This window comes from Diadema setosum, chromosome 13 (assembly GCF_964275005.1).
Source record: "Diadema setosum chromosome 13, eeDiaSeto1, whole genome shotgun sequence".
NCBI classification, from domain to species: Eukaryota; Metazoa; Echinodermata; class Echinoidea; order Diadematoida; family Diadematidae; genus Diadema; species Diadema setosum.
In genome coordinates this window covers 5,888,761-5,903,164 of record NC_092697.1, presented here as the reverse complement: position 1 = coordinate 5,903,164, position 14,404 = coordinate 5,888,761, and the positions used below count along the sequence as shown (strand labels likewise).

Below are 14,404 nucleotides of genomic sequence, written 5' to 3'. Positions count from 1 at the left end.
AATCAAACTTAACGCAATATAAATGCTAATCAAATGGAACTAGCATTTCGTCAATCGTCATCGATGTTAGTTTCATGGGATTTTAAGACAACGAAGTCGTGTGAGTGAGTGTATCTCAAGCAGTTTGATCAAAATACAATGAACTTCAATATATCATAATAGCAACATTTATTGTAGTAAACGATAAATTTACTTCAAACTGTATAGTAAAACTAAGAAGCATTTGCAATACAATATATCGCTTTAATTAAACTTCATATAAGATCAGATGTGATTATCACACAGTAAATGCGTAAGGACAGTTATAACTTTGTTTCTTCAATTTGGTTATCAACCACCATTTTCACAGCAATAATTGTGGATTTATCGTTCTTGTTTGCTTTATTTTTGACAGCTGCCAATGTGTAAGCACGCAGAGATGACTGCAGTGAAAAGAAAATCAGCGAGTTTTCTTTCTTCCCAAGAATATTTTTCCGCATTTTCATCTTCGCCTTCTCAGCGGTTCATCGTTTCGCCCAAGCGCCATATCAGTGTGTTTATTTTTTCTTCACTTCTCCCCCATGTATATTCATTACCATAATCATTCGTAATTCAAAGTTTATTTTCTGTGTTGTCCAGTAATTCGTCGCGCACCTGTTGTTTGCGCTTGTTTCGTTCAATGTTTGCATAAACAAATAAAGTTATTTTTCTCCCCTTACCAAAAACAAGTGTTGCTGTCATTTCCTGAACTAGTAAACAATAAATTTATTGATATGTCGTATGAGAGAAGAAAGACCATTTATTTGTTCCATAACATGATACTTAGATAATGTGTACTCAGTAGTTTCTACATTTGACAAAATAACGGTCACGGTAGACAAGAAAGTTTTCATTTATTTAAATCGACAGCGTTCTTGCAGTTTAATGGCTGAAAAAATTACATTGCGTATGTCATGCACAATGATGACATTCTTATTGATGGAATGTTGTTGCTTGTTTGTAAAAATGCCGGTGGTTGGATGTATATAGACACTAATTGCTGCAGTACTACAGCTGCTGCTGAGAAAATTAAACACTGAAACAGGACGCCCCCACCCACCCACACACACACACACCATGGAAGGAGGGGGGGGGGTTGGAGTAAAGAAACGTTGTGAACACAGGTACTACAGGTTGCTACTTTAAGAAATACAGAAATAAAATAACAGACGGAGGAATTAGGAACATATGAATATATATACATACATAGTAATATATATATATATAATATATATATATATATATATATATATATATATATATATATATATATATATATATAATTATATATATATATAATTATATATATAAATAAATAAATAAATAAATATATATATATATATATATATATATATATATACACACTGAATTATATACATAATATATACATAAGAGAGAGAGATGTATAAAGATAGATATGCATATTTTTACTATTAATTCAACTTTGTGTACCCCCCCGTACATATTTACGTGTGCAATTTCACAGTTTTACAGTTATGTCAAGAATATATATAGAGAATTATCCAGGAGAATCATTATGCTGTGTACAAATCACAGTTATCATCACTACTATTGTGATTGATAATAAAGAAGTGGCAAAAGATGGTTATCTTGAGATGACGCCTGCACGTCAGAACAGATTTGAGCTGGAAGCAAGGTATCTGTCATCTACGTATCATAAATCATATAAGCATGGTTCCTGGCAACCTTCACTCTCTCTGTATCTCTTCCAGCCCCCCCCCCCCTCCCCATCATACACACACATATAAACACACACACACACACACACACACACTATCTCTAACACACAGATGATGAGCAAATTCACTCTCTCCCCGTCTATCTCCCTGCCACACACACACACACACAACCTCTCTGCAACTTCACCGTCTCACACGCGCGCACACAGACACACACACTATCTTGAACACAGAAATCTGTGAATTCACTTTCCCTCCCTTCCTCCCTTCCTCCCTCCCTCCCTCCCTCTTTCTCTCTCTTTTTCTGTCTGTCTGTCTGTCTGTCTCTAACCCTCTCCCTCCCAGAACTTCCCTGCTCTCTGCAGCAAGCCGACTACGCTGTAATAATTCCAGTGGGAGGTCTCATCTCAAGTAGAACGGCAGCCCCCACAGCAGGACATGAGATCCTCGCTTTATTTTCCTGTAGGAGGACACGCATGAACGGGAACAGCGGCCTCAGCTCGGCCTCACATGATTGAATTTGGTGGAGCGAGTAATATCAAATTTATGACACTGTTCCCGGCGAGTGATCGTGCGTAATAAATGTATCCCAGTAGGCGTAAGACCTTGATCTATCTGAAAGATGATGGAACAATAATTTCTTTCAATCTATGAGATAGTGACTTGAGGTACAAAAAGAAACACTTCTTTCCTACCATAGCCAGTGTGTATCGATAACATTACAATAATATCACAGCTTGCTTTGTTAGAGATGAGTTAATACCCATCGAGACACATGAATAGGCTGCTTTTGTTGATTTGTAAGTACAGCTATAAACTGAAAATGGTGAAAACTCATTAAAGGGAAAATGAATGCACAGAAAATATGAGAAACATAATTTACACACTCAACTATTAATTCCTGGCAGTACACAGCTGTATATACAAAGGAAACCACTTTTTTTTTTCTCTCATTCACATGAATTATAAATTTTATTAATTGCGACTGTGAATGTTCAATTCTACATCTGACTCAACAGCATCACCATCTGATTGTAATATTCATAATATTTACACTACTTACATACTAAATATATACACGTAGTCTGTGATCAAGGTGTATGACATTTGAGTATGTTCTTGTTTTTCTTTCAACAAGATAAATGCTGCATCTATTGCCCTTCAGCAAGAGCAAGCTTCAAGAAAAACACAAACAAAATGAAACAGAAGCAAAAAAAAAAGAGAAGAAAACTGAGGCTTCTCTCTACTTAATCATAATCCAATCATGGAGATTCAGTAAATTCATAAAATGGTGTATTTAGTATTTTACTCTGCAGTAAAATAAACATACACACCATCGTTATGCCAAAGATTGATAACAGATATAAATGGGAACAAAGAAAAATGTGGGAACATCAATGACACTAAATGATTCTCAGGATCATGATAAAGTTCTTCTTTTTTCAAAAGAGATCTTCTACTTTCAGCTCCTCCTGTATGACATTTAAATGCCTTGTAAGCTGCTTCACTATGTTCACACTGTGCTCTCCAACATACAGAGTACTAAGGTGATCAACAAGCATTGATAATAGCTGATGGGCAGCTACTTCCAGGTGTGATGTACCTAGTCAATCCACACTTAAAAGCTCGAATTCACAAGGGCAGTCTTAATCAAATCCATGGATTAAATACAGTTCTGGGAAAGCATGGAATAGGTATACAGATACCTCTTACACACATGTATCAGCGTGCATTCATTATGGGATGTCTGTTTTCTGTATGCAATTTGTCACACACACTTATGCAGAAGAGATTTGCATAAGCTATGGGCTAATTTAAACTAACTCAGTGAATTTGGGCCAAAGTGTATCTGACACATTCTGATATCATAGATGTACATAATTTCAAAGTAGAGACACTGTGAGGTATCTCCAGCAAATTATCCATGTTGTTACCACTGGAAATTTTGTATATGAAATGAGAAACGTTCAACTGGATTATGGAGAGGTATTCATAATATCATCTAAACGTCTTTCTAGAAGTCTATCCCTGATCAGAAAGGGAGCTGTATCTTATTCAGAAAAGACTACTACTTTATTAACTGTGTAGTTTTGTTTGCTTTTATTGGGATAGGGGGAGGGGGTCATCAAGTATTTGACCTCCAGTTGTGTAGGATTTGATCATTCTATCTTTTTATGGTTTGAATTTCATTTTTTGCTACATTAAGAAGACAATGCAAAGATACAAGTTGTTGTGTGAAGATATCCAAGTGTTTTCAAACAGGCAGTTTTTAAATCACGGATGGGTTGTGAATTTACAGTGCTTAATGCAATAAAAGACACAAAACACACACTGTCTACAGAAGGGCTCCATGAATTCTTTCAGTCCTTTTTGTAACATAATTTGCGTACAATGTCAGTAAGATTTCAAGAAAGTGGTCGTGAGACAGTTAGCCCGTTGAGGCCTAGTCCCGAGTATACTCGGGTAAGGGTCTATGGGAAATGCGTGTTGTAGCAAAATCAGCCCATCCTCAATGGGTTTTAATATGCTGGCATATATGACAACAGGTTCAAGGTCTTTACTCCACATTCTCAACAAAATCACAGAGTCAAACGAGGCCCCTGTGGACTTTCAACCGTGATGTGTTGGCCAAATCAGAATCCTAGAACCAACTTCCATGGGTTGACTAACACCAGTGACCCCAACAGTAGACATCACCCCCATCTCCCGCCCCCATCTAAATTCCCATCACGATCTCATGAGACCAGGTGAAGAAGAGGATGTGGTGATTGGGTGGGGGTGGGGTGGGGAGGGAGGGAGGCAAGTGCAGCTCACTCAGCCATGGAGAGACACGCCTGCTCAGGTGAGAGGGAATGCAAAATGAGCTCCGTCCCCTCGAAGACATACGGGAAAATACCGTGGTTGGGTCGCCGCTTCGAGACACGCTCGAGAAGCTCGTGCAGAATGAATGATAACTTCCACACTGAGAGCAACAGACCAAATGATCTTAAAAACAGTGTGATATTTTTCCCCCGTACTCCTTTTGTCAAAACATAAGCAATATTTGAAGTCCTCAATTCTTTATCTTTTTTTTTATTTCATATCCTTTTTTTATTTCATTTCTGTTCTCTGACAGAAACCATCCTTTTCAAGTTTCTCAATTTCATCTCCAGCCAACAGGAGCACATCATGGTTGATTTGAGAAGGAAAAGAATGTGACACTGATTTCAATAAATGTGAGTGACGTTCTGCAGGCAGCTATCCTTACGTGAGAAATCGCATTAAGCATGCCAGATGGTGCCACCTCATTAAGTTTTGCCAGCTCTACCAGCATTCGGCGAGATGAATAACCGATACTCTCAACCTCCACATTCAGCTCTCAGTTGAATGGTCACATTCTACGGATGTTATTGTCGTACTGGCCTACTGTCTGCTACACTTGAGAATTTTGTTTCACTTCAAACAAACGTCCGCACTAATCATCTTCCCTATCAATTTTTGTGATGTGATGTGAGCGTTAATAGGTCAAAAGGAGAGACAGGTACCTCCATGATGATATCACTTACAAATGTATTATCATATGAAAGTGACAAAAGTGTATCACAACAATAAAGTGGCTATTGCAAGTGGAGATCATCATGGAACCTTGGCATATGGTATCATATACTGTAAAAGTGGTTATTTTCGCGCTCATAATTTTTCACATTAGGGTGGGTGAAATGAATTTTACGTGCTTTTAATTCCACAGAATCAAGACATTTATTTGTGGAACATTATTACGTCCAGAAATTTTTGTGTGCTCTTATTTTTGCGCTGGTTTCTGGTTGTGCAAAATGCATGAAAAATTTCCACACCACGAAAATTTCCACTTTTACAGTATTGGCATTTTCAAGTTTGCGAGGATGTGATGTACTGAACTTAAAGCCAAGGCAAGACTCACCAATAGCCCATCAGCCTTGTGAAAGGGTCTACTCTAACTAACTTATGTGGGGGAAAATTCATCAAACAGTCACAAGTCTACAAACTCGACGAGCCTGTATTCTATTTCGCTGGCTGATGACAAAAGAAAGCCATTCAGAGTCTCTGTCGATGTTTCACTCTTCACAAAGCAGTACCACCAAAGATTTATACAAAATTCATTATCAAGAGATGACTGAACCTTGGTACACAATGCCTGGAGATGTTTGATGGAATACAATGGATTATTAGTTGATAGAATCTGACGGCGGATGGGGAAATAAAAAATGCCCTGAAAACACAGTGTGGAACACATTGTGGATTCCATTCCCTTTGAACCCTAGCTTGAAGTAACTTGACACTATGATTGCCTGTGGCAGACATCATTTGTTGCTGGACTCTGGTTGACCCTTCCTGAGGTAGCCCTGTTGATGGTCACCTAGCGCTGGACTCCCTTCACTAGCATATCCTGTATCAGGCGGTTGTAGTCATTGACCTGCTCTCTGACTTTGGCCACTAGAGGGCGGTAGTCGCTCTCCATGCTCTTAGTTGCTATGACTGTTATTAGAGTGGACTGAGTTAAGGAAAACACAACAGGAAACCATCATGACAGATGATACAGCCTTTACCATGAATGTTTGCTTAATCCTTTTTGTGTCCAGGCACTTTGCTTATTCAACTTGCTGAGCTTTTTGATCAGCACTCAGTAATCTATTTTAATCTACAATTAATGAGTTCAAGGTCAGGTTAAAAAGTCATCTCTTGAAGTAATGTATTTTATGTTTGAATTTCTTGTATGTATGCTATTTTGTAATATACAGTAGAGTATATTATTATGTAGTAGCTGCGCAATATAAATGTCCTTTATTATTATCATTATTATTAATCTTCACCTAGCCATAAAGTAAAGGAGGTATCTCACTGAGCAGCAAATGTTTGCAAAAAAAAAAAAGGTTTTGTCAGGGTTCATAAACAGTTGCAATCAAGCTCGTAAACAGGTTTTGAAGTCGCAAACATTTATTTGGCTACAAGAACAAAACACTCAGAATGGCAGGATTTACCTACGGGCTTCACAGTACGGATAACTGTAAAGACCCAGTAGCGTGGGAGAATCCATGGAGTGAGAAGGCTGGCCTGGCTCAGATAATATTCGAGAATCTCTATAACAAACTGTATACAGCTTTATCACTGATCTTTAGGTACGTACATACACAGTCAAAGACTCTCAACAGGAGTCAACCATTACTGATGAGTTTACGCTTCAATGTACATATTCACTGATGGGCGCTATTCATGTTTTTCAAACACACCCAGTGGGCAGCAGATGAAAGTCGATTTGATCGGACCACCCGTGTCTCCCCACCCTACTGTTCTTCAACACTATGGCCCGAATTCACGAAGGTGGTACAAATGAAACCATGGTTTGAACCATGGACAAAAACCACGGCGCACCAAGTGTCGCACGGAATATTTCGTTACGAAATTGGTCATTTCATCAACAAAATGACCGTTTCGTTAATGAAATTATCATTTCATGGACGAAATGTTAATTTAGTTACAAAATGTTGTCATTTTGTTACATTTCATTGACGAAATTACTGATTTCGTAACGAAATATTCCATGCGACACTTGGCGCTCCATGGTTTTTGTCCATGGTTTAAACCATGGTTTCATTTGTACCACCTCTGTGAATTCGGGCCTTTGAGATCAGTTTTAGCACAGCAATGCTAGCAACTACTGTGGGATTACAGCCAGTCAACTCTCAAGCATCACCTGTTCTGGGAATTAGAGAGAAAAAAAAATAGCAGCACAAGAGAAGTCTACTTCAAAACAACACACTTATGTGTGCACATGTGCATGTTGTCGAAAAGGATACACTCTTTCATGACAAAGTTGTTCTGCTCGTAGTGCTGCCACTTTCGCTCCAGATTGCCCAGCTGCGAGTGTGTCTCATTATCATTCAGCTGAGTCTTCAGTGCCTCATACTGACTGGAGAGAAGTTGAACGCCTGGAGGAGAAAAATAAGAACGTCACACGCCAAAACTCTTGATGAACATCTATGAGCCATGAACTTGAATGTAATTATAATTATAATTATATTGTAATTGTAATTATAATTATATTGTAATTGTAATTATATAGGTTGCTCTCTTTCTCTTTACAGTATTATACACAAAATACAAATTAGTTTGAAGATGAAGAGATAGACAGATGGTTACAAACATGGACAGCACCGATCATAATACAGTTCGACCTCGATTATCCGGCCATGTCGGGACCGGCACTCATCTGGATAAGCGAATTGGCCGGATATGGGAGACACAATGTTAATGCATGTATACAGCTGCCGTCCAAGCTGCCGTCCCAGTGCACTGGCAGCTAGGCAGGTAGCGTACCCCGCAGTGGTGGTGTAATCTATGCTAGCCTGCGCAAAATTGTAGTCCCTTCTTCACAAAAATAAAAGTATATCTTCATGTGAAAATCATACATGTTTTACCTCATTAGATATTGAAATTAGTGAAATAGATCCATGAAAGATGTTAAAGTCACAGTTTTTTTTTTGGATGAAAAAAAGAAGTCCTTCACTGTGTGAACACGTCCGGATGATAGAGATTTCCGGATAAAAGGACGCCGGATAATCGAGGTCGAACTGTAATATGTAAATGATGCTATCAGTTGTAGGTTTCTCTTCGTCTTTGTCTCTCTTTCTTGACAAATACGTCACATGAATTTATGTAGATATAAAGAAGGATGAATGATTACATACAAGTTGTACATACGTGGTGATGACAACAATAATGTAATGTCCCAATAAAGGCATACAGTCCACTCCCGTTATAACTAACACGGTTAAAACGAAATTCCGGTTACAACGTAGTAAAAATTCAGGCCGCAACATTACCCACTCTATGTATTTTCATTGCTTATTTGTTCGGTTATAACAAGATTTTGATATAACGCAAAAAAACTGCCGGTCCTGAGGACTTCGTTATAATGGGAGTCCACTGTATTCAACAATCTATTGAATTGAATTATTGCTACTGGAAGCGCTTAAACACTGCCATGTTAGAGGTCGAACTTGATCTTGCCAGCAAATCAAGCTCAAAATATCTGCCTTGACACTCTTGCATGACACATCACCAAGCGCAAACACTGGTGAGAATACATAATGCCTCTACAAATCCCTAAGCATTGTAGAGACACCTAAAATCCATCATGGACGCATACACATTTTAAACATAAGTAGAAAAGTAAAGCAAAACTGTGCACCTGTGAACGTTGTCATCACAGTAAGCTTACAGTGGTACATCATTTTTCTTTTGCTAATGAGGCAATATTTAACATTGTAACTTGAGGATTTTCACAATCAAGGCGTAGTCTTTGTGTGTTTGACTACACCTTTCTACACAAATGTGGGCACATCCCAGTGGCACAACACTGATGACAGTGCCCCAAGAAGAGTGGTCCTGAGGAAACATGTGACTGGAACTCACTTTTCTTGAAGACATCTCTCCTCCTCGCAAGATTGACTTTGTCTTCTTGCAATTTCTGTGGAAAAAACAAAAGAATAAAACCATATACAATGTTTTCAAAAATCCATTGAGTGATATCTTAGACCTTCACAAAAAAGTAATCAAAAGAAGAGGATCAAAAACACACACACACTTGATTTGCATCTATCTTGTGCTCATACAATGTGTATGTATCATGACACAATGGCTGTACGTCTTTGCAGGCTGAATTCTGCAACTAACAATTGGTGAGCAAAATCTGCCAGTCAGCAGAGCACTATATTGTAGAAGCTTTATGCATAACGTGCACTCCCGTCATGATGAATTCTCATTACAAAGAAGTAAAAATCCAAGCCCAAAATTATTGTCTATACATCTTTGTATATTCTTGTTCAGCTGTAACGAAATTTCAATATAACAAATGAAAACTGCTGGTGCCAAAGACTTCATTATAAAGGGAGAAGCCTGCAATTTACCTTTTGCGCCAATAGTTGATTGGACAAATCTAGCAATTCCATCACTCAAAATGACCAACTTAATGATGATAAGATAATAATGACGCATATTCATAAAGCAATGTACTTTACAATGAAATGACTGATGGAACAAGTGAGTAGGGTGTGATGAGAGGGCTATCACCTTTGTTGGAAAAAAAAAAAGAGAAAACAACTAGAAATGTCGCTATGGTGACTGGTATGCCTCCGCCATAATGCATGATTCTCCTAATAGGTCTATAGTACATGTGGACAATGTGTGATGACAGTTTCACATAATTGACAAAATATTAAAATGATATGATTGTCACAAATGTGTTAAATGTTCACCTTCATTGACCTACATATGTGTACAAAGTGTAGGTTTAATTGGATGAATGGAAGAGCATGCATTTGGGGATTTGAGGACTTTAACTTACCTTCTTCTTCTCATCAGCATTCTTTTGCAGCGAGTCTAGGTCTGAGTAGGTCTTCAGCTCCTCGTCCATCTCCTTGATGCGGATCTTGAGGTTTTCCAGCTCCGCCGTGATTTTCCCTTCCAGCTGCTCCACCTTCTGTAGATCCATCTGGAGACGGGCAGATTCTTGGGAGGAGGAAGAGGGGATGGGGGGGAGGTGGTGTTTAATAATGGGATATCAAACATGCATCATTTTTAACCTTCAGGTCCTCGGGTACAGACCGACCTCTCCTATCCAGCAATGTCGGGACCGGTGCTCATCCGGATAAGGGATTTGGCTGGATATACAAGACTCAGAGTTTAACCCGTTTAGGACGAGTCCCGAGTATACTTGGGCAAGTGTCTATGAGAAATGCGTGTTGTAGCAAAATCAGCCCGTCCTAAACGGGTTAATACACACAGTTGCCTACCAAATGGTAGCTATATGTAAATGTATCAATTTTGCGTGAACATGTCATGTCCTCGTCAGCTGGTCTACATTCTGAATTCTCTGATAATCTCCTCAATGAATGATTGCCTGTAGCGTGCTCTGATTTAATGAAAAGTTTTCTGTCCATGTTTTTGCGATGATTTAGGGGAAGTGAACGTTTGAATGCATGTTATCCAGATGAAAAATTGATATGAATGTATGTTAATCATGTTAAGGATAATATGTAATTCATGTCAGTTTGTGCAGGAAGTTTGTTTGAGATTGACATCTCCCTTTTCCCCATAATTTCAGATTGATCAAAAACGATTATGCCAAGATCGCATGCGGATAATAGACAGATCCGAATAAAGAGAGGTCAGATAGGAGAGGTCAGACTGTAATCATGATACAGTAATGATAATTTTGTGATCATCAAATTGGCACCTATGAATTTTTCACATATATTACAGTAATGCATGAAATGTTCAAAGCTTGAAATTTTTGCCATATTGGAGCTGACAGCCTTTTTTGAGGCATAAAATTTTTGCATGCAGGCATTCACTGCATCGAGTGTAGGCAAGAAATTTCGTGTGCATTTTAATTTTGAGAATCTCGGCTCTCACAAAATTCACAAAAATGCACACGAAAATTTCTGCCTTTACAGTATATTGCAGCCAGAGTACACGGGGTTTGTTACGTTCATCAAGTCATCAAATTACCAAAAACAAATCATTGGGCAATTTGAGAGAGAAAGAAGAACTTCTATCTTTTAAGATGTGTTGCTAATTAGAGAATAAGTTATAGATTTTGCAAATAATATGTTTTTGAAAATTCTGCATCCACAATGAAAACATATCGCACCAGACCAAAGAAATCTGAAACTGATGGCTTAATTGGCATCAACTGCCCTGATAGTTAAAAATAGCTACTTTTTTTTTTTTCTTCCATCTATTCAAGTATCATCTTGAAACCTTAGCTAGTTTGTAACTACATTATGACTTTCATTTCCTTTTTTTTTTCTTCTCTACACTATTTGACACATGCGCTAATCTTTGTACTTGTGTACTCCTAACTTTCTTTGTCATGCAATTATCACACCAAGCCCTTACATATTTTATTTCAATCAGCACTTTACAAACGAGATCATGATTTTCAATGACATTTTTATCACTAAATGCCAAGCAGGTACATCAAAATATTATCAGATTTCTGATCGCATACAGTGCACACATACATCACATAATGTGTACGAGAAGGGAAAACTGCATTTCCAGAAACTCTCGAGTGTCATACAGAGAAGAAATCAATCATACTAAAACAGAAATGACTTAATTTGAGAAAAACAACATTTGAATACATAACCCTCTGGTATTGAATACACACAAACTAATTTTTGACTGGTTTACAAAGAGAGAGAACCCCCCTCCCCCCCCCCCAAAAAAAAAAAAAGAAAAAAAAAAAGAAGAAAACTTCAATGCTCCCCTCTGGTAATTTGTTTAGTTTAGTTCATGCTTCACCCAGGTAGGCATTGTTAGGGATGCCAACCTTGTAAACAGCATTGCAATATTAATCTGAGGGCTGAAAAAGCATATATTTGGTGGAAAAAATAGTATTTGTACCCATCTACAATAGACATGTGTAGTCATACAATTTGGGTAAAATGGCATTTTCCATGAAACCTGCAGTGTTTTTTGCCCTGCCCCCTCCCTCCCCATAAGATACAAGTGTAGACTAAGTACAAAATTCTGAAAAAAAAAGGAGAAAAGAGTAAAAGTCAGCATGTCTGCATTGTGGTTTTTGTTTCATTTTCAAGCTCCACTGTCCTTCCACAAACGCCATGATCATACCTCCAGTCAGTCCTGTGGTTGTGGCCTCTGACTTCTGCATCTCATTCTGCTTAAAGTTGAGGTCGTCCTGCATGCGGGACAGCTCCTGGGGCGTGGGCATGTGCTTCTGCCTCCCAAGGTTCTGATGGATGGAAGATAGCGCAAACATTGCTTTTAGTTTAGGACCATTTGCGGGCATTGTTTTCAGTTGGTGCTTTGTCATATTTCACATTTTTATTCATTATGGACATAAAGCTTTGGTTCCACTATTCATTTTTATTAATCATATGCTGTGTGTTATTTACCTAGTTACATATCATTGCAGCTACTTATGTAATTAATTTGTTTTTAATTGAACTTTGATTTGAGGCCTGGGAGTCTCTAGCTGCTTGACCAACTGATGTGCCAGCCTGTGACTCTGGTGGAGGAAGAAGTGGTTATTATTGGACAGAACCGGGAAATTCTCCACACCCAAAGATTCACGCGAACATCCAGGTCATTCTGTTCTGATTAACCAGAGTGTGTTCCTCTTCTTATTTCAAACAACTCTTAGTGTCATGTGACGTGTCCCAGATGAGGAAATCATGGACACAGATCATGTGACATTGATTGTACATGTACACACACAAACAAACACACACACACATACATACACACCAACACGCACACACTTACCCTACTCATGTGCGCCAGGAGCGTCACGACGGTTTCCTCTGTTGCGCCACGTCTCTCCTAAGAACGAAGACGGAACAAAGCATTTGTGAGTTAAAGGAATTGCTAAACTCTGTATCTAATTGGAAATTTTACACAGCATGGTCCTACACCCTACGAGTCTCTCTGATTTTGTGTTTAAAAATTATGTATAAAACATTTGCCATGAAAAATGATAAGTCAATGTTTCATAAGAGTGAAAGCCGGTAAGTGACAGAATTTACCATGTCCAATTTTTCTCACAGACACTAGTCATTCACTGGCATGGGGACATTTGTTTGAACATATGTTGAAGGAGACTAAAAAACTATCAAAACTTTTAGTACCTTTGAATGTTTGTTCATCCATATGGATATCATCACACAGCTCAGTCAGCAAAGATTGGCAATTCAACAACAGCAAAAAAGATAAATAAATAAATTAGCCACCACAATCTCATGTAGTGTCTTTGACAAATGAAAATACAGTCAAACATGCGGCCATCTGTCCATAACGGCCACTTTTTCTGTCTCCCTTGGGTGGCCGCTGTAGACAGGTTTGACTGTAGGTACATTAAAAAACAAAGGGAGATGTTTGACAATCATTGCAGAGTGCCCAGCATACACAATGTCTACAATCTGACGTGCTGATTAGCCTTGTCATTGCCAAAGCCTTGACAAGCACATACAGTGGCTATGGGGTTTTGAGGGAGTGGCCCAAAAAGGGGTTAAAGCATTTAAGTATGATATCATACTAAGAGTCTACCATACTTATCACTGCAATACATAACAACATCATTCAAATATCAAGTCGTACTTACGGTTTCCTCTTTCTTGGTGCTCTCAAAGGTTTCCAGGAATTCTGTTGGGCGATTTTTGATAGAAGTTACATGGATGTAAGAATACATAGAATTAACGTACATGGTATTGCAACTGAATGACGAATTGCTCTTCATCAACTTAAATAAGCACCAAATATTCAGTGTTTCACACGTAGCCATGATTAAAAAAAAAAAAATCAAGGGCATACATACTTGGGTTGGACTCGAACCAATGACCTCCTGATTGCTAAACAGATGTCATATATACTAGACTTCAGAGCTTCCCCCCCCCCCCCCAATAGCAAGTGATGGTTCTGATTCCTTATGGCAGCTGGTACTGCATATTTGAAGGCGTTTTTCTTGGAACTCTGATTTCCTCCATCACTTGACATGCGTTAATAAAATCCTCGAAATCTCCGCAACTGAGTACTTTTATGAGTTGTGCTATGTATGAAATTTAAGTAGAAGAGTAAGGGAATACTGTCATGCAACTTTCAGAAAATTGTCCTCCACCGACCTTCGGATCCTTTTGTTGTAGCGG

At 38.4% G+C, this 14,404-nt stretch overlaps 1 protein-coding gene across 1 annotated transcript in view; it reads right to left on the bottom strand.

The window, feature by feature from the left end:
* Window positions 1-2,671: 2,671 nt before the first annotated feature.
* LOC140236410 (intraflagellar transport protein 74 homolog) overlaps window positions 2,672-14,404 on the bottom strand; it is a 30,449-nt gene continuing 18,716 nt past the window's right edge. The window contains exons 14-20 of the mRNA XM_072316338.1: window positions 13,864-13,904; window positions 13,029-13,085; window positions 12,375-12,495; window positions 10,081-10,244; window positions 9,150-9,204; window positions 7,532-7,663; window positions 2,672-6,212 (exon numbers count right to left, since the gene is read on the bottom strand). Coding sequence (XP_072172439.1) covers window positions 6,094-6,212; window positions 7,532-7,663; window positions 9,150-9,204; window positions 10,081-10,244; window positions 12,375-12,495; window positions 13,029-13,085; window positions 13,864-13,904 — 689 coding nt within the window. The 3' untranslated portion in view covers window positions 2,672-6,093. The remainder of the gene's footprint in view (window positions 6,213-7,531; window positions 7,664-9,149; window positions 9,205-10,080; window positions 10,245-12,374; window positions 12,496-13,028; window positions 13,086-13,863; window positions 13,905-14,404) is intronic.